This window comes from Zophobas morio, unplaced genomic scaffold (genome assembly GCF_036711695.1).
Source record: "Zophobas morio isolate AGI-343-1 ecotype UQ-CSIRO unplaced genomic scaffold, CSIRO_AGI_Zmor_V1 ptg000016l, whole genome shotgun sequence".
NCBI classification, from domain to species: Eukaryota; Metazoa; Arthropoda; class Insecta; order Coleoptera; family Tenebrionidae; genus Zophobas; species Zophobas morio.
The window spans coordinates 2437975-2465257 of NW_026972121.1; the positions used below are offsets into that span (position 1 = coordinate 2437975).

Genomic DNA, 27283 nt, shown 5'->3' on the forward strand with positions numbered 1-27283 from the left:
CCCGAGATTCTTTCAATATATAAAAAAAGTCTGGTGCCCCAAGATTCTTTCAGTTTCTCTAAAAAGTAAATCTTAAGACCTTAGGGGACTTCGAAATTCTTTCAGTTTCTCCAAAAAGAGACTAGGGGTCCCCGAGATTATTTCAGCTTCTCTAAAAAAACAACTAAGGGACCTCGAGATTTTTTCAATTTATTAAAAGAATAGGGGTCCACGAGATTATTTCAAAAAAACACCTTCGCCGAGATTCTTTCAGTTTTTATAAAAAAAAAACCTAGGGCTCCTCGAGATTCTTTCATCTTCTCTAAAAAAAATCTTTGGGGCCATCGAGTTTTTTTTTAAAAAAGACCTTAGGGGACTTCGAAATTCTTTCAGCTTCTCCAAAAAAAGACACTAGGGGTCCCCGAGATTATTTCAGCTTCTCTAAAAAAACCCTAAGGGACCTCGAGATTTTTTCAATTTCTTAAAAAAATAGGGGTCCACGAGATTATTTCAAAAAAACCCCTACGGAGAGATTCTTCCAGTTCAAAAAAAAAACCACTAGGGGTCCTCGAGATTCTTTCATTTTCTCTAAAAAGAAAATCTTGGGGTGCACCGAGATTTTTTCTATTTCCATAAAAAAATACTAGGGGTCCTCGAGATTCTTTCAGTTTCTATAAAAAACACTTGGAGTCCCTGAGATTCTTTCAGTTTCTTAAAAAAATACCTCAGGAGACCTCGAGATTTTTTAATTTCTTTAAAAAACATTAAGGTTCCTCGAGGTTTTTCAGCTTCTCAAAAAAAGAACCAAGGTGAGATTCTTTGAGTTTTTATAAAAAAAAATTAGAAGTCCCCGAGATTTATCCAGTCTCTCAAAAAAAAAAAAACACTGGGGACCCCAGAGTTTTTTCAACTTTTCTATAAAGAAGACCTTAGGGAACATCGAAATTTTTTCAGTTTTCCAGAAACAGACCTTAGGGGACTTCTAAATCCTTGCAGTTTCTATAAAAAATTAGGGGTCTCTAATTTTCTTTCAGTACCTCACAAAAGACACTTGTGACCTCCGAGCTTTTTTCAGTTTGTGTAGAAAAAGACCTTAGGGGATTCGAAATCGTTTCGGTTTCTATAAAAAAATAGGGGTCCGCGAGATTCTTTCAGTTTCTATAAAAAAAACTTGGGGTCCTCGAGATTCTTTCAGTATCTCTAAAGAAAGACAATTGGGACCCCCGAGATTCTGTCAGATTCTCTAAAAGAAGACCTTAGAGAAAATCGAGATTTTCTTAGAGTCTCTAAAATAAATTAGGGGTCCTTGAGATTCTTTCACCGTCTCAAAAAAGAAAACAAAACCTAAGATGTTTCTCAATTTCTATGAAAACAACTAGGGATCCTCAAGATTCTTTCATTTTCTCTAAACAAGACATTAAGGGACCTCGAGAGGTTTTTAGTAGGGATCCCCGAGATTTTTGAGCTTTTCAAAAAACACCTTTGGTGAGATTCATTCAGTTTCTATAAAAAAAAACTAGGGCTCCAGTGATTCTTCCAGTATCTCTAAAAAAAGAGACTTGAGACACTCAGATTCTTTCAGATTCCCTAAAACAAATTAGGGGCCCTCGATATTCTTTCAGTTGCTCTAGAAGTAGATACTTGGGCCCTTCGAGATTCTTAGAGCTTCTTTCAAAAAGAGACTTGGGGCGTACTAAATTCTTTCAGCTTCCCTGAAAAAAGAGCTTAGGGGGCCTCAAGTTTCAGTTTCTATGAAAAAAACTAAGGATCCTTGGGTTTCTTTCAGCTTCTCTAAAAAAGAAACCTTAGGGCACCTCGAGATTTTTTCAATTTCTATAAAACAAATTCGCGTCCCCGAAATTCTTTCAGTTTCTCAAAAAAAAATACACTGGTTACTCCCGAGATTCTCTCAACTCCTCGAAAAACAAGACATTTTTTAAATTTCTCTAAAAAAGACTTCAGGATACTCCGAAATCCCTTCAGTTTCTTTAAAAAAAAACTAGAGGTCACCGAGATTATTTCAGTTTCTTAAAAAAAACTAGGGTCCACGAGATTTTTTCAATTTCCATTAAAAAAAGACTAGGGGTCCCCGAGATCCTTTTCAGCTTTAAAAAAAAAGAGTTTAATGCACATCAAGATTTTTGCAGTTTCTATAAAAAAAACTACGGGTCCCTAGATTCATTCAGCTTCTCTAAAAAAAGACACTTGGGGCTTCCAATATTCTTTCAGCTTCTTTAAAAAAAAGACTTGGGGCCCATGAGAATATTTCAGCTTCTCTAAAAAAAGACCATAGGGATTTCGAAATTCTTTCAGTTTCTATAAGAAAAACTGTAAGTCCACGAAATTCTTTCAGTTTCTCTTAAAAGTAGATACTTGGGCTCCTCCCCAGATCTTTTCAGCTTTTCCACAAATAGACACTCCAGTACTCGAGATTTCTTTGGTTCTCTAGAAAAAGACGCTAGAGGGCCCCTAGATATTTTCAGTTTATAAAAAAAAACCTAGGAAACCTCGCGATTCTTTCAGTTTTTCTAAAAAAAAATAAAGAAATTCTTTCAGCTTCTCTACAAAAAAGTATCTAAAAATAGACACTTCGGGATCCCGAGATTTTTTTGATTCTCTAGAAAAAGATGCTAGAGGATAGGGATCCTAGGGAGAATCTTTCAGCATTAAACAAAAACCGAATGATACTTCAAGATTCTTTCAGTTTTTCTAACAGGAAACTTCTAGATAGTTTCAGCTTCTCTAGAAAAAAACCCTTGGGTCCCTCGAGACTCTCTTAGGTTATTAAAAAAAACACTGGAGGGCTCCGAGGTTCTTTAAGATTCTCTAGAAAAAGACTAAGGGAAACGGAGATTCTTTCAACTTCTTTAAAAAGGGACATCAAGGAACCCAGAGTGTCTTTTAGTCTTTTTAAATAAAGCCCTATGGCACTCGGAGATTTTTTTACCTTCTCTAAAAGAAAATACTAAGGAACTCTGAGATTCTTTCAAAAGACACCAGGGGACCTTGAAATTGTGTAACTTTCTTTAATAAAAGGGTCCGAGTTTTTTAAAAACACTGGAACCCCGAGATTTTATTGCCTTAAAAACAGACCCTGAATACTTTCCTTGAATTTCGCACCACAAAGAAATTGGTCTCAAGTTATTTAGACAGAATATGGCGCGAAGCGAGTATATTCAGAATGTTTAGATTGCTAGAGTCTACCCAACCTTAGTAGATAATGACAAAAATTATCATCAAAGTGAGCGAAGTTTCGTATAAATTCTTTAGACCGATTTTTAACCCTAGATGACCCCTTACTGTCTGACTTATTCAAGGGGAGGAAAGTTCTAAGTGCAGTCCAATTTGTTTACCTATTTGGTTTTTAATTGAGTATAAATTTCATGATAGTTAACCAGTCTGCTTTATTAACAACGCAACACCCCCAACTAATCAATAGAAAACCGTAGACTCGCCATCCCTCGAAACATGCAGCCATGTAACACAAAAAACATCAAAGCTCCGTTAATTTTAATTTTATTTTAAAACCCCTGTCTGCATCGACTAATGCAATCCTCCCAATTAGAGTTTTCTACCCAGCGGATGAATCCACTTTGATAAAATTAGCACCCACGCCGTCCCTTTAACCTCCGTACTCACCCCTCCCACGCATTCCATGCACACAGCAAACATTCCCACTTACAGTGTCCAAAATACTGCATCTGCCTCTTCGCCTGCTCCAACCTCGCCTCCTGATCCATAATATTGTTGAGCATCTCGAGCTTCCTCTGCAAATCCGAAGCCTCTATATTCTCCGGATCTGCAACAGCACGTGACTCAGCAAAGCGAAACCTATCTCCTTCGTAAAACAAAACGTGTGTCTTATGTGAACGTTAGTTGTCTTGGATTGGTGCATACGTGAGTTGTTTTGTAACCTCCTCGTGTCAGTAACAATTAGGAAAGTTTACGTTATAGAAGCGTTGCAGACGTGAGCAGCCCTGAAAGTACTTGGACCGGTTTCTCCGGTCGGATGCAACAGAACAAGTTCAGACAGGTTAGAGAGTAAGCAGTGGTTTGAGTCTGAAATTTGAGCTTCTTGAGACGCCATGCACTGGAAGATTAGACTTAGCAAGAGTTCAGAAGTGGCAGATGACTCTAGATATTGAGCTCGCCGCTGTAGAAATGGCGGACCAGCGGAGCGGCGGGCAATTTTCGCCTCTATTGCGACCTTGGTCGTTAGAGGCGGAAGTTGCGTGGCGCCGTAGTGGTCTGCGGGCCATTTTTACGGCGACGGGAGATGAGAAAGTGCGTCCGTTAGAGTTTTGCACAGCTTGCGGTTACCTATGGAAGCATACGGTTTGGTAGCATCGTTCCGGCAGACAGTGGAGCCACGTAAGATGCTCCGCCAACCGGTGGGAGGGTCGCAGCGGCCTGTACACCACCCAATATGCAATGCTACTTTACTACATACACTACGACTAAAGTTGAGCCAGCACATCGACCGGATTTAGCGCTAATGTACAATGCGTGGTATAGGTTTAGCGGCGTCTTGATATTATTTAGTTACTTGATGCGTTTATCGATTTCTGGGTTGTTCTCTATTCGCATTTTGTAGTAATCTAGTTTAAATTCAATGGAATTATCGGAAACGACGTTATTGTTATGCAAAAATGGCGAGAAAATTATGTTACTGCCGTCTGGCCAATAATGGGTCAACTGCGGTTCAAACTGTTCGAACTGAACTTCAATTTTATTTATTTATTTAAAAAAGCGGCAATAATATTAATCTCAGCACTTTCGAAAATTAAATACTCAATTTTTGATTTTTTAGGAACACTTTTCAAAAACCATCCAAAGAGATATTTTTGTTAATTTTCCATAATCCACGAAAAAAGATTTTTGTTTCTTAGAAAATTCCACCCACATATCCAGAATCAGCAAAAACAACTGTGGCTATTTTTTGGATATTCAGAAAATTTTATTTTGAAAAAAAATCCAAAATCTTAATGAGTCCACCAACATTCTAATGTTTCTCGTATTGATTTTCTATAAAATCTCTTTGAAAATTCCAAACACTTTTTATAATTACCAAAAGGATATATCGCCATTTTTGGGATTTTAAAAATTTGAATTTCAAAAAGATTTTGAAAATTTCGGTCTGAGGCCATCAAAAGCTTAAGTTTTTAGAATCAGTACATCGAGATTTATTTCCCTCAATTTTTTGTGTATTTTTAGGTAACTTTGCAAAAAGCCCAAATTTTCAATGAAATTGTGAAATTTTTTTAGTACTTTCGAAAATTACTTCTAATATTTTTTTGTTCATTTGAACTTGCAGAAGTCCTTTTTGGCAACGTTTCTTAAAAAATTCCACCCACATATCCAGAATTACCAAAAGAAGTATGGCTATTTTTTGGATATTCAGAATATTTTATTTTGAAAAAAAATTCAAAATCTTGATATGGGTCCACCAGCATTCTAATGTTTCTCGTATTGATTTTCTATAAAACTTCTTTGAAAATTCCAAACACTTTTTATAATTACCAAAACTATATATCGCCATTTTTGAGATTTTAAAAATTTGAATTTCAAAAATTTTGAAAATTTCGGTCTGAGGGCATCAAAAGCTTGCGTTTTTAGAATCAGTACATCGAGATTTATTTCCCTAAATTTTTTGTGTATTTTCAGGTAACTTTGCAAAAAACCGAAATTTTCAATGAAATTTTGAAATTTTTTTAGTACTTTCGAAAATTACTACTAACATTTTTTTGTTTATTTGAACTTGCAGAAGTCCTTTTTAGCATCGTTTCTTAGAAAATTCCACCCACATATCCAGAATCACCAAAAGAAGTATGGCTATTTTTTGGATATTCAGAATATTTTATTTTGAAAAAAAATCCAAAATCTTGATATGGGTCCACCAACATTCTAATGTTTCTCGTATTGATTTTTTATAAAATCTCTTTGAAAATTCCAAGCACTTTTTATAATTACCAAAACGATATATCGCCATTTTTGGGATTTTAAAAATTTGAATTTCAAAAAGATTTTGAAAATTTCGGTCTGGGGGCATCAAGAGCTTACGTTTTTAGAATCATACATCGAGATTTATTTCACTAAATTTTTTGTGTATTTTTAGGTAACTTTGCAAAAAGCCCAAATTTTCAATGAAATTTTGAAATTTTTTTAGTTCTTTCGAAAATTACTACTAACATTTTTTTGTTCATTTGAACTTGCAGAAGTCCCTTTTAGCAACGTTTCTTAGATAATTCCACCCACATATCCAGAATCAGCAAAAACAATTGTGGCTCTTTTTTGGATATTCAGAAAATTTTATTTTGAAAAAAATCCAAAATCTTGATATGGGTCCATCAACATTCTAATGTTTCTGGTATTGATTTTCTATAAATTCTCTTTGAAAATTCCAAACACTTTTTTTATAATTACCAAAACGATATATCTCCATTTTTGGGATTTTAAAAATTTGAATTTCAAAAAGATTTTGAAAATTTCGGTCTGAGGGCATCAAAATCTTGCGTTTTTAGAATCAGTACATCGAGATTTATTTCCCTAAATTTTTTGTGTATTTTCAGGTAACTTTGCAAAAAGCCCAAATTTTCAATGAAATTTTGAAATTTTTTTAGTGCTTTCGAAAATTACTACTAACATTTTTTTGTTCATTTGAACTTGCAGAAGTTCTTTTTGGCAACGTTTCTTAAAAAATTTAACCCACATATCCAGAATCACCAAAAGAAGTATGGCTATTTTTTGGATATTCAGAATATTTTATTTTGAAAAAAAATTCAAAATCTTGATATCAGTCCACCAACATTCTAATGTTTCTCGTATTGATTTTTTATAAAATCTCTTTGAAAATTCCAAACACTTTTTATAATTACCAAAACGATATATCGCCATTTTTGGGATTTTAAAAATTTGAATTTCAAAAAGATTTTGAAAATTTCGGTCTGAGGGCATCAAGAGCTTACGTTTTTAGAATCGTACATCGAGATTTATTTCACTAAATTTTTTGTGTATTTTTAGGTAACTTTGCAAAAATCCCAAATTTTCAATGAAATTTTGAAATTTTTTTAGTGCTTTCGAAAATTACTACTAACATTTTTTTGTTCATTTGAACTTGCATAAGTTCTTTTTGGCAACTTTTCTTAGATAATTCCACCCACATATCCAGAATCAGCAAAAACAACTATGGCTATTTTTTGGATATTCAGAAAATTTTATTTTGAAAAAAATCCAAAATCTTGATATGGGTCCATCAACATTCTAATGTTTCTGGTATTGATTTTCTATAAATTCTCTTTGAAAATTCCAAACACTTTTTATAATTACCAAAACGATATATCGCCATTTTTGGGATTTTAAAAATTTGAATTTCAAAAAGATTTTGAAAATTTCGGTCTGAGGGCATCAAAATCTTGCGTTTTTAGAATCAGTACATCGAGATTTATTTCCCTAAATTTTTTGTGTATTTTTAGGTAACTTTGCAAAAAGCCCAAATTTTCAATGAAATTTTGAAGTTTTTTTAGTACTTTCGAAAATTACTGCTAACATTTTTTTGTTCATTTGAACTTGCAAAAGTCCTTTTTAGCAACGTTTCTTAGAAAATTCCACCCACATATCCAGAATCACCAAAAGAAGTATGGCTATTTTTTGGATATTCAGAAAATTTTGTTTTGAAAGAAAATCCAAAATCTTGATATGGGTCCATCAAGAATCTAATGTTTCTCCTATTGATTTTCTATAAAATCTCTTTGAAAATTACAAACACTTTTTATAATTACCAAAACGATGTATCGCCATTTTTGGGATTTTAAAAATTTGAATTTCAAAAATTTTGAAAATTTCGCTCTGAGGGCACCAAAAGCTTGCGTTTTTAGAATCAGTACATCGAGATTTATTTCCCTAAATTTTTTGTGTATTCTTAGGTAAATTTGCAAAAAGCCCAAATTTTCAATGAAATTTTGAAATTTTTTTAGTACTTTCGAAAATTACTACTAACATTTTTTTGTTCATTTGAACTTGCAGAAGTCCTTTTTAGCAACGTTTCTTAGATAATTCCACCCACATATCCAGAATTAGCAAAAACAACTATGGCTATTTTTTGGATATTCAGAAAATTTTATTTTGAAAAAAATCCAAAATCTTGATATGAGTCCACCAACATTCTAAAGTTTCTCGTATTGATTTTCTATAAAATCTCTTTGAAAATTCGAAACACTTTTTATAATTACCAAAACGATATATCGCCATTTTTGGGATTTTAAAAATTTGAATTTCAAAAAGATTTTGAAAATATCGGTCTGAGGGCATCAAAATCTTGCGTTTTTAGAATCAGTACATCGAGATTTATTTCCCTAAATTTTTTGTGTATTTTCAGGTAACTTTGCAAAAAGCCCAAATTTTCAATGAAATTTTGAAATTTTTTTAGTACTTTCGAAAATTACTACTAACATTTTTGGTTCATTTGAACTTGCAGAAGTCCTTTTTGGCAACGTTTCTTAAAAAATTTAACCCACATATCCAGAATCACCAAAAGAAGTATGGCTATTTTTTGGATATTCAGAATATTTTATTTTGAAAAAAAATCCAAAATCTTGATATGACTCCACCAATATTTTAATGTTTCTCGTATTGATTTTCTATAAATTCTCTTTGAAAATTCCAAACACTTTTTATAATTACCAAAACGATATATCACCATTTTTGGGATTTTAAAAATTTGAATTTCAAAAAGATTTTGAAAATTTCGGTCTGAGGGCATCAAAAGCTTACGTTTTTAGAATCAGTACATCGAGATTTATTTCCCTAAATTGTTTGTGTATTTTTAGGTAACTTTGCAAAAAGCCCAAATTTTCAATGAAATTTTGAAATTTTTTTGAGTACTTTCGAAAATTACTACTAACATTTTTTTGTTCATTTGAACTTGTAAAAGTCCTTTTTAGCAACGTTTCTTAAAAAATTTCATCCACATATCCAGAATCACCAAAAGAAGTATGGCTATTTTTTGGATATTCAGAATATTTTATTTTGAAAAAAAATCCAAAATCTTGATATGGGTGAAACCGAAAATTCCGAAAATTTTGTTCTGGGTGTTGTATTTTTCGAATTGATTTGTCAAGACTTTGATGCCAGAATTTTTTGTGTTTTGGGGCAACTTTGCAAAAAGCTCAAATTTTCGATGAAATTTTGAAATGTTTTACTTCGTTCCGGGAGCTTTCGAAAATTACTAAAAGATATTTATTTATTGATTTTGACTTCCAAAGGTGATTTTCGATGAAAGTTCTTTGAAATTGCCAACCAGTTTTTTATAATTATTAAAATGACTTATGGCCATTTCTGAGATTTAAAAAATTTGAATTTGAAACAAAAGTTTTCGAAAATCTTGGTCTGGATCCACCAAAAGGCTAAGTTTTTAGAATTAGCTATTATTTTTAGTTAATTTTGCAAAAAACTCTAATTTTCAATAGAACCTATTAAAATTTTGGATATTTAAAAAAATTTCATTGTGAAACCAAAAATTTCGAAAATTTTGGTCTGGATCTACGGTCTTTTTTGAAACAGCTGGAGCAAATTTTTGTTTCGGAATTTTTTGTTAATTTTAAAAGCTCAAATTTTTAATGAAATTTTTGAAAATCATCAAAAAACATTTTTTTGTTGATTTCAACTTGCCGAAGTCATTTTCGGCAACGTTTCTTAGAAAATTCCACCCACATACCCAGAATCAGCAAAAAAAAATATTTTTGATTAACTTTGCCAAAATCTCAAATTTTCAGTATCTTCTTAAGAAATTTTGGAAATTACTGAAAGACATTTTTCTGTTGTTTTCGATTTGCAGAAGTGATTTTCGATAAAATTGCTTGGAAAATTCCAGCAACTTTTTTATAATTACCAAAATGATGTATTATGATCATTTTTCGAATCAGCTCATTCAGACTTATTTCCTAAAATTTTTTGTGTAAAGCTCAAATTTTCAATAGAATTTAATAAAATTTTTGTTATCTTCAAAAATTTGATTATGTAACCGAAAACTTACAAAATCATGTTCTACGTATAAATTTTTGATCCCAGAATGTTGTATTTTTTGGGAACTTTTCACAATGCTCAAATTTTCTTCAATAAATTTTGGAAATTTTTGCTTTTTTCGAGAACTTTCGAAAATTACTTAACTGCATTTTTTGGGGATTTTGGCTTTCGGCACCATTTCTTAGAAAATTCCTCCACATATCCAGAATCGCCAAAAAGAGATATGGCAATTTTTGGGATTTAAAAAAAAATGATTAAAAAAATATCCAAAATCTTTTAGTTAACTTCGCCAAAAGCTCAAATTTTCATTATCTCTTTACGAAATTTTGGACCTCTTTAAAAATTTAATTAAATCTTGTTCTGGGTTCATCGTATTGTGTTTTTCGAATTAACTAGTCGAGATTTGTATGCTAGAATTTTTGTGTTTTTAGGAAACTTTGCAAAAAGCTCTAATTGTCGGTGAAATTTTGAAATGTTTTTTTCCGCCCTTTCGAAAATTACTGTTGATTTTCGATAAAATTTCTTCGAAAATTCCAATCACGTTTTTATAATTACCAAAATGATGTATGGCCGTTTTTGGGTTTTTAAAAATTTGAATTTGAAACAGAAAATTTCGAAAATCGGGATCTAGAGCCATCAAAAGGCTACATTTTTCGAATCAGGTCATGGAGATTTATTTCTCAATTTTTTTGTGTATTTTCAGTTACCTGAAAAAAGCTCAAATTTTCAGTAGGATCTAATAGGATCTAATGTTATATTTGATATTCAACAATTTGCTTTTGAAAAAAAAAATTCAAAAATCTTCATATGGGTATATCAACATCCTAATGTTTTTCCTATCATCGATATCTATTTCCCAAAATGTTTTGTGTATTTTTGATTAACTTCAACAAAAGCTCAAATTTTCAATATCATAACAAAATTTTGGATATTTTAAAAAATGTGATTGTGAAATTGAAAATTTCTAAAATTTTAGTCGGGATCCACGGTTTTGTGTTTTTAGAATCAGCTTGTCGAAATTTTTGTCCCAGAATTTTTTATTTATTTTTTGGTAATTTTGCAAAAAGCTCAAATTTTCAACGAAATTCAGAATTTTTTCTGAGTACTTTCCGAAAATTAATAGAACACATTTTTTGTTATTTTCGACTTGCAAAGGCCATTCTGGACAACATTTCTTCAAAAATTCTTTTTTATAAACTTCAAAATGAAATATGGCCATTTTTGAGAAATTTTAAAATTCTGAATTTAAAACAGAAAATGTCGAAAATCCTGTTCCGGTTTCATCAAATTAGCTCAATGAGATTTATTTCTCAGAATTTTTCGTGTATTTTTAGGTAGTTTTGCAAAAAGCTCATATTTTTCAATATTTTCTCTTTATGAAACCTTTTCAAAAATTTTATTTTGCGACCAAAAATGTCGAAAATCTTGTTCAGGATCCAGTGTTTGTGTTTTTAGAATTAGTTCGTCGAGGTTTCATAGCAGAATTGTCCGTGTTTTTTGTCAATTTTGCAAAAGCTCAAATTTTCGATGAAATTTTGAAATTTTTTAGGAGTACTTTTTACTGAGCACTTTGAAAAATTACTAAAACACATTTTTTTTGTAGATTTCACGTTGTAGAAGTCTTTTTTCACAATATTTCTTCGAAAATTTCAACTGGTTTTTTATAATCACCAAAATGAAATGTGGCCATTTTTGGGAAATTTTAAAAATTTGGTTTTGAAACCGAAAATTGCGAAAATCTTGCTCTTATTTGTCCATCAACAACCTGTCTTTTGAACCAGCTCATCAAGATTCATTTCCCAGAATTTGTTTTATATTTTTAGTTACATTTGCAAGAAAGTCAAACTTTCAATAGAACCTAAACAAATTTTGGAAATTTTCAAAAAGTTTACTATGAAACTGGAATTTTTGAAAAACTTGGTTCAACCAACAGGTTGTTTTTCGAATCAGGTCATTGAGATTTATTTCTCATGAATTTCTGTGTATTTTTAGATACTTTTGTAAAAAGCTCAAATTGTCAATACCTCATGTTTATGAAATTAAAAACCTTTTTAAAAATTTGATTTTGAAACCAAAAATTTCGAAAAACTTGTTCTGGATTCACTGTTTGTGTTTTTAGAATTAGTTCGTCGATATTTTTATCCCAGAATTGTATTTTTTCAGTCAATCTTGCAAAAAGCTCAAATTTTCAATGAAATTTTGAAATTTTCTTTTTTTCTGATTCAAAAATTACTAAAAGACATTTTTTTGTTGATTTCAACTTGCAGAAGTCAAAATCACCAAAATGAAATATTTCCAAAAATGGCCATATTTTTGAAGGATATTTTAAAAATTTGAATTTGAAACCGAAAATTTCGAAAATTTTGGTCGAGGCTTTGTTTTCGAATTAGATCGTTGATATTTTTATGTCTGCAGTTTCTGTCTATTTTTAGGCAACTTTCCCAAAAACTCAAATTTTCAATACATAATGAATTTATGGCCTTTTTCCAGCATTTCTGAATATTTTCAATCGACATTTCTTCTAAAATTCCAATCACTTTCCTAGAATCACCAAAATGAATTCTGGCCAGTTTTGGAATTACATACTTAAAAAAAAATACGTTGAAACCGAAAATTTCGAACTTTATAATTTTTCAAATTAACTCAATTTTTTTTGTGTATTTTTAGATATCTTTGCAAAAACCATCAGTTCATATTTTGAATATCTCCTCTTTATGATATTTTAGACCTTTTTAAAAATTTTATTTTGAACCCAGAAATTTTTGGTCAATTTTGCAAAAAGCTCAAATTTTCAATGAAATTTTGAAATTTTTTACTCTTTTCTGAGCACTTACGAAAATTACAAAGGCATTTTTTTGTTGATTTCAACTTAATTCGACATTTCTTCGAAAATTTCAACCGCTTTTTATAACCACCAAAATGAAATGTGGTCGTTTTTGGGAAATTTTAAAAATTTGGTTTTGAAACCGAAAATTTCGAAACTCTTGTTCTAGATCCATTGCTTGTGTTTTTAGAATCAGTACTTCCAGATTTTTATCCCAGAATTGTTTGTGTTTTTGGTGAATTTTGCAAAAAGCTCAACTTTTCAATGAAATTTTCAAATTTTGTACTTTTCTCCCAGCACTTTCGAAAATTACTAAGACATTTTTTTGTTGATTTCAACTTGTAGAAGTCATTTTCGACAACATTTCTTCGAAAATTTCAACCACTTTTTTATAATCACCAAAATGAAATGTGGCCATTTTAGGAAAATTTTTAAAACACGATTTTGAAACGGAAAATTTCGAAAAATCTTGGTCTTTGTTTTTGAATTAGCTCATCGAGATTTATTTCTCACAACTTTTTACGTATTTTTAGCTAACTTTGCAAATAGCTCAAATTTTCAGAGAATTTCTAAGGAATTTAGGATTTTTTTAAAAATTTGATTTCAATTTTTCAGTTTTTTTGCAATTTTTTAGTTTTTCGATTTTTCAACTTTTCGAATAAAAAATGAGAAAACTGTAAAATTGTAAAATTCAAAAATCAAAAATGAAAAACTATAAAATAAAAACTTTGAAAAATCTAAAAATTGGAAATCAAGAACTTGAAAAATTGAAGAAATGAAAAAGTTTCCTGGTTTTCGATGTTTCGCTTTTCCAATTTCTCCATTTCCGACATTTTGAATAAAAAAAAGGAAAAATTGCTAAATTGTGAAGCTGAAAATTCAAACATGAAAAAACAAAAAATTGTAAAATAAAGACTTTGTAAAATCTAAAACTTGGAAAGCTTGAATAATTGAAGAAATGAAAAAGTTTCTCTATTTTCAATGTTTCGATTTTTCAATTTCTGGATTTTGCGACTTTTTGAATAAAAAAAGTAAAAATTGCAAAACTGAAAAAGTTGAAACATCAGAAATGAAAAAACGGAAAAGTGTAAAATAAAAACTTTGAAAAATCTAAAAACTGGAAATCACGAACTTGAAAAATTGAAAAAATGAAAAGTTTCCCGATTTTCAATAATTTGTTTTTCCAATTTCTCGATTTTCCGACATTATGAATAAAAAAAGGAAAAATCGCAAAGTTGTGAAACTGAAAATTCCAAAATGCAAAAACAAAAAAGTGTAAAATCAAAACTTTGAAAGTTTCCCGATTTTTAAATGTTTCGATTGTTCAATTTCCCGATTTTCCGACTTTTTGAATAAAAAAGGAAAAATTGCAGAATTGTGAAGTTGAAAAATCAAAAATCCAAAAAGCGTAAAATAAAAACTTTGGAAAATCTAAAAATTGGATGGAAAACTTTCTCGATTTTCAAAGTTTCTCTTTTTCAATTTCTGAATTTTCGACTTTTTGATTAAAAAAATGGAAAAACTGCAAGTTTGTAAATTTGAAATTTCAAAAATGAAAAACGGAAAAGTGTAAAATGAAAACTTTGAAAAAATCTTAAAACTGGAAATCACAAACTTGAAAAATTGAAAAAATAAAAAAGTTTCCCAATTTTTAATATTTCGTTTTTCCAATTTCTCGATTTTCCGACATTTTGACTAAAAAAAGGAAAAATCGCAAAGTTGTGAAGCTGAAAATTCAAAAATGAAAAAACAAAAAAGTGTAAATTCAAAACTTTGAAAAAGTTTCCCGATTTTCAATGTTTCGATTGTTCAATTTCCAGATTTTCCGACTTTTTGAATAAAAAAAGAAAAAGTTGTAGTCTAGAATTGTAAAATTGAAAAAGCAAAAATCCAGAAAGCGCAAAATAAAAACTTTGAAAAATCGAAAAATTGGAAATCAACAACTTGAGAAATTGAACAAATGGAAAACTTTCTCGATTTTCAAAGTTTCTGTTCTTCAATTTCCCGATTTGCGACTTTGTGATTAAAAAAAGGGAAAACTGCAAATTTGCAAAGTTGAAAAATCAAAAATGAAAAAACGAAAAAGTGTAAAATGAAAACTTTGTGAAATCTAAAAATTCGAAATCACGATCTTTTAAGAAGAAACGAAAAATTGAAAAATTTAAAGATTAAAATTGAGAAGCTTAAAATCGAAAAAAGGAAAAATTTGGAAGTCGAGAAATTGAAAAAGGGAAAACAGATGAAACCGAAACATTGAAAAACGGAAAAATTGAAAAATGAAAGAAAACGAAAAAACAAAAAATTGTGAGACCAAAAAAAAAACTGAAGAAAAAGGAAAAAACAAAAAACATATTTTTCGAAAAATTATAAGATTTCAGTTTCATTTTGCGAATTGCATTAATAAACTACAATTATAAAGCATATTTTAAAGAAGATTTATTAGAAAAAATTGTGGCCATTTTTGGGAAATTTTAAAAATTTGATTTTGAAACAGAAAATTTCGAAAATCTTGGTCTTTCTCCGTCAACAGCCTGTGTTTTTGAGTTAGCTCATCGAGATTGATTTTCCAGAACTTTTATGTATTTTTAGTTGACTTTGCAAAAAGCTCAAATTTTCAGAGATTTTCTAAGAAATTTTGGATTTTTTTTTTAAATTTGATTGTAAAACCGAAAATTTCGAAATTCTTGGTCCATCACCATTTTTCAAATCAAGTCGTTGAGATTTATTTCTCAAATATTTGTGTAATTTTAGGTAACTTTGCCAAAAACTCAAATTTTTATTACCTCTTCCTTGTACAATTTTGGATATTTTTGAAAATTTGACTTTGAAATCAAAAATTTCTAAAATATTGGTATGGATTTAATAAATAATACTATTATAAATATTATAAAAAAATTAATTTGAAACTGAAAATGTCAAAAATCTTGGATTCTATGATTTTTAAATAATCATAAAAAAGCTAACCAAAAATTTAATTGACGACAGGTGACAACGCCAACTTGTTGACGACTTTTTCGACTAAGCATTGCCAACACTGAAATAATTAATTAAATCATAATAAATGGTATAAAATGAGCGCGAAATCTAAGCGTGTTTTAATTACTTAATTTTTTTCGTATCTGTTCCCGCAAACCGGTCTGAAAAAAAAATATGGTTAAAATATAAAAAAATAGACAGTTTCTTTAAGTAATTAGCTTAGAGCTAAAATTACTCTTAATTGATTTACTTTCTCCTCTCTAATTATTTACATCCCAGTCAGATTAAATCAGTGGACAAAAAGTCTTCAGCCAAATACCAAAGTCTGAATAATGTAAAACCCTCGTAGATTCCATCGTGTTTTTTCCAACCTGGTTTCAATATCGAACAAATCCCATTATAGCACAACATTTATCCGAATAACAAAGTCTCGTTTGCGGATTTCGTTAATAAATCATCCGCAGTTAAAACAATGTACACAATAAAACAATCAAACCGCTATTGACGTACCAGAATATCAAATCCCGAGATCTAAATATACCCGACCGATGTGCATGTCTCAGAAAGCCATCTACAATTACCAATTAAATACTTACTACTACAACTGCAAATTTAGTCAGTATGATACAAATTAAAGATACAGTTCTATCATTAAGCTTAAACAAATCGATTAAGAATCTACTAGAAGATCTCGTGCTGGAAAAATCTACACCAGTCGAACTCTTCCTCGTTACTTTTATAACGTCCGATCATTAATTTTTGAAGCGTAGGAAAAGATGAAACGGTTTCGAGTTACCTCCGAATTGGGAAGAGAACGAACAATTAATCAATTTTTTCAGCAGCTGCGAAATATCGAGAACATCCTGGAGCAAAACAAGCGGGATGATTTTTTGCACAGGGTTGACCTTTGCCCGACTATCGATCACTGGTTAACTTGACATTTAGGTTCCGGCGGCTTTCAAGATCGTAAAAACTTAAAACTGGGCCAGGATGTGAGTGCAGTTTGAAACAGGCGAACTGGGGCGAGTTGGCGTAATTGATGGGGGTGGACGGCGTGAAGCGGATGCGGAGATTTGTCTTTTAGAGGCGAAAGTCGCTTGGAGAGTGTGTGGTTCGTGCGGCAAATGAGTTCTGAGTATTGTTTGATAAGGTGGCTTGAGGACTTGTTTGATCTGTAGACCAGCGCGCGCTCAGGCAAATGTCGACTCTAAATTAGCAGTTTCCCAAATTTTAACAATACACTTTACTGTTTTAGAATTATAACCTAATTATTTAATATGTAATTTATCCCATTTTCCAATTTTTAATGTTTCAATTTTTCAGATTGAAATTGTTTCTCAGTTTTTTATTTTCCTTACTTTTTTTTCACTTATTCGATGTTTCAGTGTTTAGATTTTTATATTCAATTTGTTGTTTCTTCAATTTTTCGATTTGCGTTTCTTCAATTTTTCGATTTGCGTTGTTTCAATTTTTCATTTTTTTCTTCAGTTGTAAGATTTGGCAATTTCTTGATTTAATATTTTGCAGTTTTTAATTTTTCGTGTCATTTTTTATTTGCTTTATTTATTCACTTATTCGATTTTTCAATGTTTGGATTTTAGAATTTTTTTTCAATTTTAATTTTCTTCCATTTTTCGTTTCTTCAGTTTTTCAACTTTTCATTTTTTTTTGTTTCTTCAATTTCAAGATTTTCCAATTTTTTGATTTAGAATTTTGCAATTTTTAATTTTCCGTTTCGGATTTTTATATCCTTTATTTAACAATTTTTCGATTTTGTAATTTTTTGTTTTTTAAATTTTTATTTTTTTTTTGTTTCTTCAATTTTACAATATGCAACTCTTCGAATTTTCATTTTTAGATTTTTCAACTTTTTTATGTTTCAGTTATTAGATTTTGCAAATTTTCGACTTCCAATTTCAAGAATTTTGAATTTTTCGATTTACAATTTTTTGTTTCGTTTTTTTCTTGTTTTTTCAATCTTTCGTTTTTTAATGTTCTGATTTTCTAAGATTTCTGCTTTCAATGTGAAATTTTTTAATTTTTGCATTTTTTAATTTTTCGGTTTTCAACTTTTGTTTCTTTAATTTTTGATTTGCAATTTCTCTACTTTTATTTTAAATATGTAATAATTTTTCGAGCTTATAAGTTTGAATTTTTCACTTTTTCAATTATACAATCTTCCAAGTTTTAAATTTTGCGATTTTTCAAGTTGAGTTTTTCGAATTTTCAATTTTTCGTTTTGTTTTCTTTATTTTTTCGGTTTTTTGTTTTTGCCATTTTTGATTTAAAATTTCTCGAGTTTTCAATTTTTAATTTTTCAATTTTCCGTACCTTTAATTTTCCATTTTTTCAAGTTTTCGATAAGCAACTCGAGTTTTCATTTTAAAATTTTTCACTTTTTCGATTTTCCAGTTTTTGGATGTTTCAATTTTTCGAATTTTCCGTTTTTCTCTTACGATTTTAGGATTTTTTGAATTTTCAATTTTTGGATTTTTCATTTTTCATTTCAATTTTTATTTTCTTTATTTTTTCATTTATTCGATTTTTTGTTGTTCTGATTTTTTAATTTTTTGTTTTTCAATTTAATCTTTCGTTCCTTCAAATTTTCAAGTTTTTTTGTTTCTTCAATTTCAAGATTTTGCAGTTTCTTTTATTTAAAATTTAGCAATTCTTAATTTTTCGTTTCGGTTTTTTATTTTCATTATTTAACAATTTTTCGATTTTTTAATCTTCTGATTTTATAATTTTTTGTTTTTTCAATTTAATTTTCCTCGATTTTTCGTTTCTTCAATTTTTCGATTTGCGATTTTTCCAAATTTCAATTTTATTTGTGATTTCAATTCCATGATTATGCAATTTTTCGATTTAAAGTTTTCTAATTTTTAATGTTTCGGGGCAGTTTTTTATAATTTTTTACTTATTATATACAACTTTTGAATTTTCCAAGTTTTAAATTTTGCGATTTTTCAAGTTGAGTTTCTCGAATTTTCAGTTTTTCGATTTGTAATTTTTCGTTTTGATTTCTTTATTTTTTCAATTTTTTGTTTCTTCAATTTTTGATTTTGCCATTTTTGGATTTAAAATTTCTCGAATTGTCAATTTTTAATTTTTCAATTTTTAATTTTTCAATTTTCCGTACCTTTAATTTCCCATTTTTTCAATTTTTCGATAAGCAACTCGAGTTTTCATTTTTTAATTTTTCACTTTTTCGATTTTTCAGTTTTTGGATGTTTCAGTTTTTCGATTTGCAGTTTCACAAGTTTTCAATTTTTAATTTTTCAATTTTTCTGTTTTTCAACTTTGCGATTTTAGGATTTTTTGAATTTTCAATGACTGGATTTTAAAATATTTTCATTTATCAAATTTTCAATTTTCGATTTTTAATTTTTCATTTCAATTTTTTATTTTCTTTATTTTTTTCATTTATTCGATTTTTTAATGTTCTGGTTTTATAATTTTTTGTTGTTTCATTTTTTCGTTTTTTAATGTTCTGATTTTCTAAGACTTCTTTTTTCAATGTGAATTTTTGAATTTTTGAATTTTTTAATTTTTCGGTTTTTAATTTTTTGTTTCTTCAATTTCTGATTTGCAATGTTTCTACTTTTATTTTAAATATGTAATCATTTTTGAAAATGTAATAATTTTTCGAGTTTACAAGTTTAAATTTTTCAGTTTTTCAATTATACAACTCTTGAATTTTCCAAGTTTTAAATTTTGCGATTTTTCAAGTTGAGTTTCTCGAATTTTCAGTTTTTCGATTTGTAATTTTTCGTTTTGTTTTCTTTATTTTTCCAATTTTTTGTTTCTTCAATTTTTGATTTTGCCATTTTTGGATTTAAAATTTCCCGAATTGTCAATTTTTAATTTTTCAATTTTCCGTACCTTTAATTTTCCATTTTTTCAATTTTTCGATAAGCAACTCGAGTTTTCATTTTTGAATTTTTCACTTTTTCGATTTTTCAGTTTTTGGATGTTTCAGTTTTTCGATTCGCAGTTTCACGAGTTTTCAATTTTTAATTTTTCAATTTCTCTGTTTTTCACTTTTGCGATTTTAGGAATTTTTGAATTTTCAATGACTGGATTTTAAAATATTTTCATTTATCAAATTTTCAATTTTCGGTTTTTAATTTTTCATTTTAATTTTTTATTTTCTTTATTTTTTCATTTATTCGATTTTTTAATATTCTGATTATATAATTTTTTGTTTTTCAATTTAATTTCTTCTATCGTTTCTTCAACTTTTCAAGTTTTTGTTTCTGCAATTTTTCGATTTAAAATTTTGCTATTTTTAATGGTTCGGGGCAGTTTTTTATAATTTTTTACTTATTCGATTTTTCAATGTTTCGATTTTATAATTTTTGATTTTCAATTTTAATTTTGTTCCATTTTTCGTTTCTTCAATTTTTCGATTTGCGATTTTTCAACTTTAAATCTTTTTTTGTTTCTTCAATTTCAAGATTTTGCAATTTTTTGATTTGGAATTTTACAATTCTTAATTTTGCGTTTCGGATTTTTATATTCTTTATTTAACAATTTTTCGATTTTTCAAATTAAATTTTTATTTTTTTTTTGTTTCTTCAATTTTACAATATGCAACTCTCCGAATTTTCATTTTTACTTTTTTCAGTTTTCGATTTTTCAACTTTTGTGTGTTACAATTCTTAGATTTTTCAATTTTTCGACCTCAAATTTCACGAATTTTTAATTTTTATATTTCGATTTTTCGATTTGCAATTTTTCGTTTCGGTTTATTTTTTGTTTTTTAAATTTTTCGTTTATTAATGTTCCGATTTCATAAGTTTTCTTTTTTCAATGTGAAAATTTTCAACTTTAGAATTTTTAGTTTTTTCGATTTACAATTTTTTGGTTTTCAATTTTTCGTTTCTTCAATTTTTGATTTGCAATTTCACTACTTTTATTTTAAATATGCAATAATTTTTTGGAACATTAAATTTTTCGAGCTTACAAGTTTAAATTTTTCAGTTTTTCAATTTTACAGCTTTAAATGTTGCAATTTTTCATTTCGTGTTCTTTATTTTTCCAGTTTTTTGTTTAAATTCTCAGATTTTACAATTCTTCGAGTTTCAATTTTAAATTTTTCAATTTTTCGATCCTTTAATTTTCCATTTCTTCAATTTTACGACAAAGCAAATCTTCGAGTTTTCATTTTTCTGTTTTTCGATTTTCCAGTTTTTGGATGTTTAAATATTTCGATTTGTCGTTTTACGAGTTTTCAATTTTTAATTTTTCAATTTTTCGGTTTTTGTATTTGACGATTTTAGAATTTTTTCTTTTTTTAATTACTGGATTTTAAAACTTTTTCATTTATCAAATTTTCAATTTTTCGATTTTTCATCTTTTCGGTTCTTCAATTTTCCATTTCTTTAAATTTTCGATTTTTCAATTTTCCGATTCTATAATTTTTTGTTTTTTCAATTTCAATTTTTTCTTCTTTCAGTTTTTCGATTTGCAATTTTTCAGTTTTTCTTTTTTTTTTGGTTCCCCAAATTATCACTTTTCAATTTTCCTGCTTCTCGATTTTCCAACTTTTGGATGTTTCAATTTTTCGATTTTTCAGTTTTTGATTTTTCAATTTTTCGATTTGGAATTTTCCAATAATAAATTTTTCGATATTTCAACTTTTAAATTTTGTACTTTTTCGTTTTTTTAGTTTTAGATTTTTCAATTTTTCGTTTGTTCAATTTTTGATTTGCAATTTTTCAAGTTTTCATTTAAAATTACAAATTTTAGTTTTCATCATTTTGCACTTTTTCAGTTTTCCGATTTTTAATTTTTCAATTTTCCAATTTTTGATTTTCAATGTTTTGCTATTTAATTTTTCAATTCTTCGATTTTACATTTTTGGGTTTTTCAAATTTTCGATTTGATTCGTTTTTCGAATTTTAAGATTCTCGATTTTTAGTCTTCCAGTTTTTCTTCCGTTTCTTGGATTTTTTAGGTTCTCGATTTTTCAATTTTTTGATTTTTCAGCTTTTCGAATAAAAAAAATGGAAAATTTACAAAATTGTAAAATTGAAAAATGAAAATAAAAAACGAAAAGTGCCAAATAAAAACTTTGAAAAATCTAAAAATTGGAAACTAAAAGCTTGAAAAATTAAATCAAAAAGTTTCTCGATTTTCAATGTTTCGATTTTTCAATTCCTCGATTTTTCGACTTTTTCAATAAAAAATGGGAAAACTGCAAAATTGTAAAGTTGACAAATCAAAAATGAAAATTGAAAAGCAAAAAATGAAAATTTTGTAAAATCTAAAAACTGGAAACCAAGAACTTGAAAAATTGAAGAAATGAAAAAGTTTCTCCATTTTCGATTTTTCGTTTCAGTTTTTATTTTCCTTATTTTTTTACTTATTCGATTTGTCAAAGTTCCGATTTTAAAAGTTTTTATTTTTTCAATTTCACTTTTTTCGGTTTTAAATTTTCCAGCTTCTCGATTTTCCAACTTTTGGGTGTTTCAACTTTTAGATTTTGCAGTTTTTCATTTCTTCAATTTTTCAAGTTTGCAATTTTTCGTTTCGGTGTTTATTGTCTGTATTCTTTAATTTTTCGAATTTCCAGCATTATGATTATATAACTTTTGTGTTTTTAAATTTGTGGTTTTTCAAATTTTCGATTTGGAATTTTTCGCTTTCAAATTTTTCGATTTTTCATTTTCTCGATTGTTCAATTTTTCCTTTTATTTGCCATTTTTAAAAATTTTATAGTTATAGAATTTTTCGATTTTTAATTTTTCAATTTTTCGATCTTCCATTTTTTGGACTTTGCAATTTTGACGATTCTATAATTTTTCGATTTTGCATATTTTCGGTTTTCAATTTTTCAATTAGATTCCTTTTTCGAATTTTAAGATTTTCGATTTTTAGTCTTTCAGTGTTTCAGTCTTCCGATTTTCCAATTTTTCGATTTTTCAACTTTCTGAACCAAAAAAATGGAACATTTTCAAAATTGTAAAATTGAAAAATGAAAAAGAAAAAACGAAAAAGTGTAAAATAAAACTTTAAAAAAATCTAAAAATTTGAGAAATCATGAAGTTGAAAAATTGAAGAAATGACAAAGTTTCTCAATTTTCTTGAATTTCCCGATTTTTCGAATTTTTGAATAAAAATGAAGAAAAACTGCAAAACTGTAAAGTTGAAAAATCAAACATGAAAAAACGAAAAAGAACAAAATGAAAACTTTGACAAATCTAAAAAGTTGTAAAATCAAAAATGAAAAAACGAAAAAGAAGAAAATGAAAACTTTGACAAATCTAAAAACTGGAAATCAAGAGCTTGAAAAAGTGACGAAATGAAAAAGTTTCCCGATTTTAAATGTTTCGATTTTTCACTTTTTGGATTTTTCAACTTTTCGATTGAAAAAAAATGGAAAATTTGTAAAGATGAAAAATCAAAAATGAAAAAACGAAAAAGTGCAAAATAAAAACTTTTAAAAACATAAAAATTGGAAATCAAGAACACGAAAAACTGAAGACACGAAGAAGTTTTCCGATTTTCAATGTTTCGATTTTTCAACTTTTCGATTGGAAAAAATGGAAAATTTGCAAAATTGTAAAGTTGAAAGATCAAAAATGAAAAGACGAAAAAGTGTAAAATGGAACCTTTGAAAAATCTAGAAATTGGAAATCAAGAACACGAAAAACTGAAGAAATGAAAAAGTTTTCCGGTTTTCAATGTTTCGATTTTTCAAGTTTTCGATTGAAAAAAATAGAAAATTTGCAAAATTGTAAAGTTCAAAAATCAAAAATGAAAAAACGAAAAAGTGCAAAATAAAAGATTTTAAAAATCTTAAAAGTGGAAATCAAGAACACGAAAAACTGAAACGAAAATGTTTTCCGGTTTTCAAAGTTTCGATGTTTCAACTTTTCGGTTGAAAAAAATTGAAAATTTGGAAAATTGTAAAGTTGAAAAATCAGAAATGAAAAAACGAAAAAGTGCAAAATAAAAACTTTGAAAAGTCTAAAATGTGGAAATCAAGAACACGAAAAACTGAAGACAAGAAAAAGTTTTCCGGTTTTCAATGTTTCGATTTTTCAACTTTTCGATTGAAAAAAATAGAAAATTTGCAAGATTGTAAAGTTGAAAAATCAAAAATGAACAAACGAAAAAGCGTAAAATTAAAACTTTGTAACATCTAAAAATTCGAAATCAAGATCTTTGAAGAAGAAACGAAAAATTGAGAATTTTTTGAAAGATTAAAATTGAGACACTTAAAAATCGAAAAAATAAATATGATTTGTAAAATCGAATAATTAAAAATTAAAAAAATCGGAGAATTGGATAATTCAAAATCTAAAAATTGCAAAACTGACAAATTTGACATTGAATAAAGGAAAAAAAATCGGCAAGTCAAAAATAAACATCAAGAACTTTAAAAATTAAGGAAACGAAAAATTTAAAATTGAAAAATTGTAAATCGAGAAATTGAAAAATAGAAAAAATTAAAGTTGAAAATGGGAAAACATACGAAACCGGAACATTGAAAAGCGGAAAAATTGAAAAATTGATCGAAAGTAAATAAATCTAGATTTTTCGAAAAATTATAAGATTTCAATTTCATTTTGCGAATTGCATTAATAAACCACAATTAGAAAGCATATTTCAGAGAAGATTTATGAGAAAAATTCTAAGATGACGTCATCACTTTTTTGGAAGGGGATATTTCTTAACTTCAATATATTTATATTTTTGTTTAAAAACAAATATATTTAGAATTTAAATATGGGTTTTGTTTGTCAAGTTACTTAACAAATTAAAAAAAAATAGTTGTCAAAATCCAGTGAAACATGTCAAATATGATATTATGTTTGAACGCTTAGGGTCGACAATGGCGTGAGCGCGCGCTGGTCTGTGGATCACCCAAGTCCTCAATCCACGTAAAAAACACTGATCTCATCGTGCTGGAACTAATACAATAAACAAGAACATAAACTCAAAAATGCCACACCTCCCGGTACATTCCACTTCCGCGCACAATTCCTCATCGTCCCCCTAACGAACTTAAAACACAAACATCTCCCTCCAAAGTCATCAATCTTCCCCAAATCGACCCTCCCTTAACCGCCCCCATAAAACGCCGTCTCAAATTACACTCACTCCTCCACTCGATCTTAAATATTACAAAACTAAACACTCGAACACAGAAGGCTTCAGCATGGCGATCTGGAGGCATTCACCGAAGCTATCAATCCTGCTAGCTTACTTACCGAAAGGAAGCTCGAAACGACAGTCCACCAGGAGCGAGTGTCCCGTCGGGTTCTTGGTACCCACCACCTCCCCGTCCCGCATCACCAGCTCGGCCTCCAGAGACAACCACTGCCCGCTCCCTTCCTGCAAGACGTGCACAACTGCTAAATGGCTACTCTAAACACGGCTTGCTAATAGGAAGGGACACAGGTGGGATTTGAGGGTCCTCAAGGTCGGAGTTCGGATGGGCTTAGTCCCTTCGTTTCCTGGGGATTAGTTGGTGCATAATTGCGTGACCTGTCATTGGATTAATTTGGAGAGAAAAGGCGGAGGAATGTGGTCACGTGGCCGAATTAGGTGATCCACTTGTAATGGGGTGGAGGAGGAGCGTTCGGGAACTGGTTGGTTAGAGATGAGGAATTTATGAATAGCGATGTAACCGAAAATCCTCTTTATTTGTCCTGTTATTAGAGAACATATGAGCAATATTTATTCTAAAAGACTAAAAATTAATCAAAATGGTAATTACACAAATTTATAATCCGGTATTAATTGTTGCAGTATTGTCAGAATATATCAGTTCAGAGATTTTTTTTTAATTCAGTTTAAATCAGATCAGTTTAACAATTCACAACTAGACGTATTAAGTCAGGTCAAATCTCAGTGAAGTCAGATCGGATCAGAGATGTATCAGTTCCAAGATCAGGTCAAAGTCAGGTGGTCTCAGTTAAGTCACATGAGAGATTTTACTTCAACAAGATTAAGTCAGGTCAGGTGAGAAATTTTATTTTTTTGACGTTAGATTGTGTAAATTCATATTTTTTTTAATTAAGTTAGGTTATGTAAGATCAGTGGTTTTACTGCAGACGAGAAAAATTGAGTCAAGTCAGAGATTTTCTTTAATTCAAGTCAGGATGTGATAGTTCGGACGTTTTCCTCAAATCAGAGATTTTACTTGATTCAAGTCAGCTTTCGTTAGTTCCGACGTTTAGTTTAGGTCAAACTTAAGCCAGGTTTGATCAGGTTTATTGAAATTGGAGGGTTTATTTAATTCATGTCAGCTTAATTCAATTTAGATCAAGTCAGCTTAGATAGTTCATTTCTGGTCAAGTTTTGCTTCCGACAGATCAGATTTGTTCACATTAAAGATTTGATTTAAATCAAGAGATTTTAATTCAGCGAGGTCAAGTCACGTCAAGTCAGAGATTTTATTTGTTTGAAGTTAGAATGTGTAAAACCATATATTTTTTAAATTAAGATAGTTTTTTGAGAACAGTGATTTTCCTGCAGATGGGAAAAATTAAGTCAATCAGAGATTTTATTTAATTCAAGTCAGACTCAGCAGTCAGGTTGAGTCAGGTCACATCCAATTTTAGTCAGGTCTACTCAATTCAAAAATTTATTTAATTAATAATAATTTTAACAATCTTTTTGGATATTTTTTGAGAATTTTGGAATCAAATTTTACCTTTATTTCAATAGATGTTGTGAAGGAAATTTTGGATTTGCAACTGGTGGAAGATTATCAACAATTTGACACAAATTTTCGGTCGATTGAGCCAATTTTAACCATTTTTTTGTAAAATTTTTGAAAATTTTGAATTCACTTTTCGTGTATATTGAAATAGATATCGTGAGGAGATCTCAGATTTGTACCTGGCGGAAAATTATCTACAATTTGATACCAATTTTCAGTGGATTGAACCAATTATAAACATTTTTTTGGAAAATTTTGGAAAATTTTGGAACTTTACCTTTAATTCACAGATGTTGTGAAGGAGATTTTGGATTTGTACCTGGCCAAAGATTATCTACAATTTGACACAAATTTTCGTTCGATTGAACCGATTTTAACAATTTTTTGGAAAATTTGTGAAAATTTTGAGTTCACTTTTCGTGTTTACTGAAACGGATATCATGACAGCGATTTCTAGTTTTTGACTGGGGGAAGATTGTCTACGATTTAACACGAATTTTCGGACGATCGAACCTATTTTAACCATTTTTTTTGGAAAATTGCTGAAAATTGTGAATTCAATTTTCGTGTTTATTGGAACAATATCATTTCAGATTTCTAACTGGCGCAAGAATATCTGAAATTTAACAAAAATTTTCGGCCGATTGAAACAATTTTAAGCATTTTTTGGAAAATTTTTGAAAATTTTTAATTCACTTTTAATGTTTATTGGAACAGATATCGTGATAGCGATTTCAGATGTGTAACTGGCGAAATATAACCAATAATTTGACACAAATTTTCGCTGAATTGAACCAATTAAGTAT

General features: G+C 28.9%; 1 protein-coding gene across 1 annotated transcript in view; it reads right to left on the reverse strand.

Annotated features, from left to right (window-relative positions):
• Nucleotides 1–3684: 3684 nt before the first annotated feature.
• The window catches only part of LOC135129756 (protein unc-13 homolog A-like), a 217625-nt gene continuing 194026 nt past the window's right edge, over nucleotides 3685–27283 (reverse strand). The window contains exon 6 of the mRNA XM_064057004.1: nucleotides 3685–3778. Within this exon, the coding sequence (XP_063913074.1) occupies nucleotides 3764–3778 (15 nt within the window). The 3' untranslated portion in view covers nucleotides 3685–3763. The remainder of the gene's footprint in view (nucleotides 3779–27283) is intronic.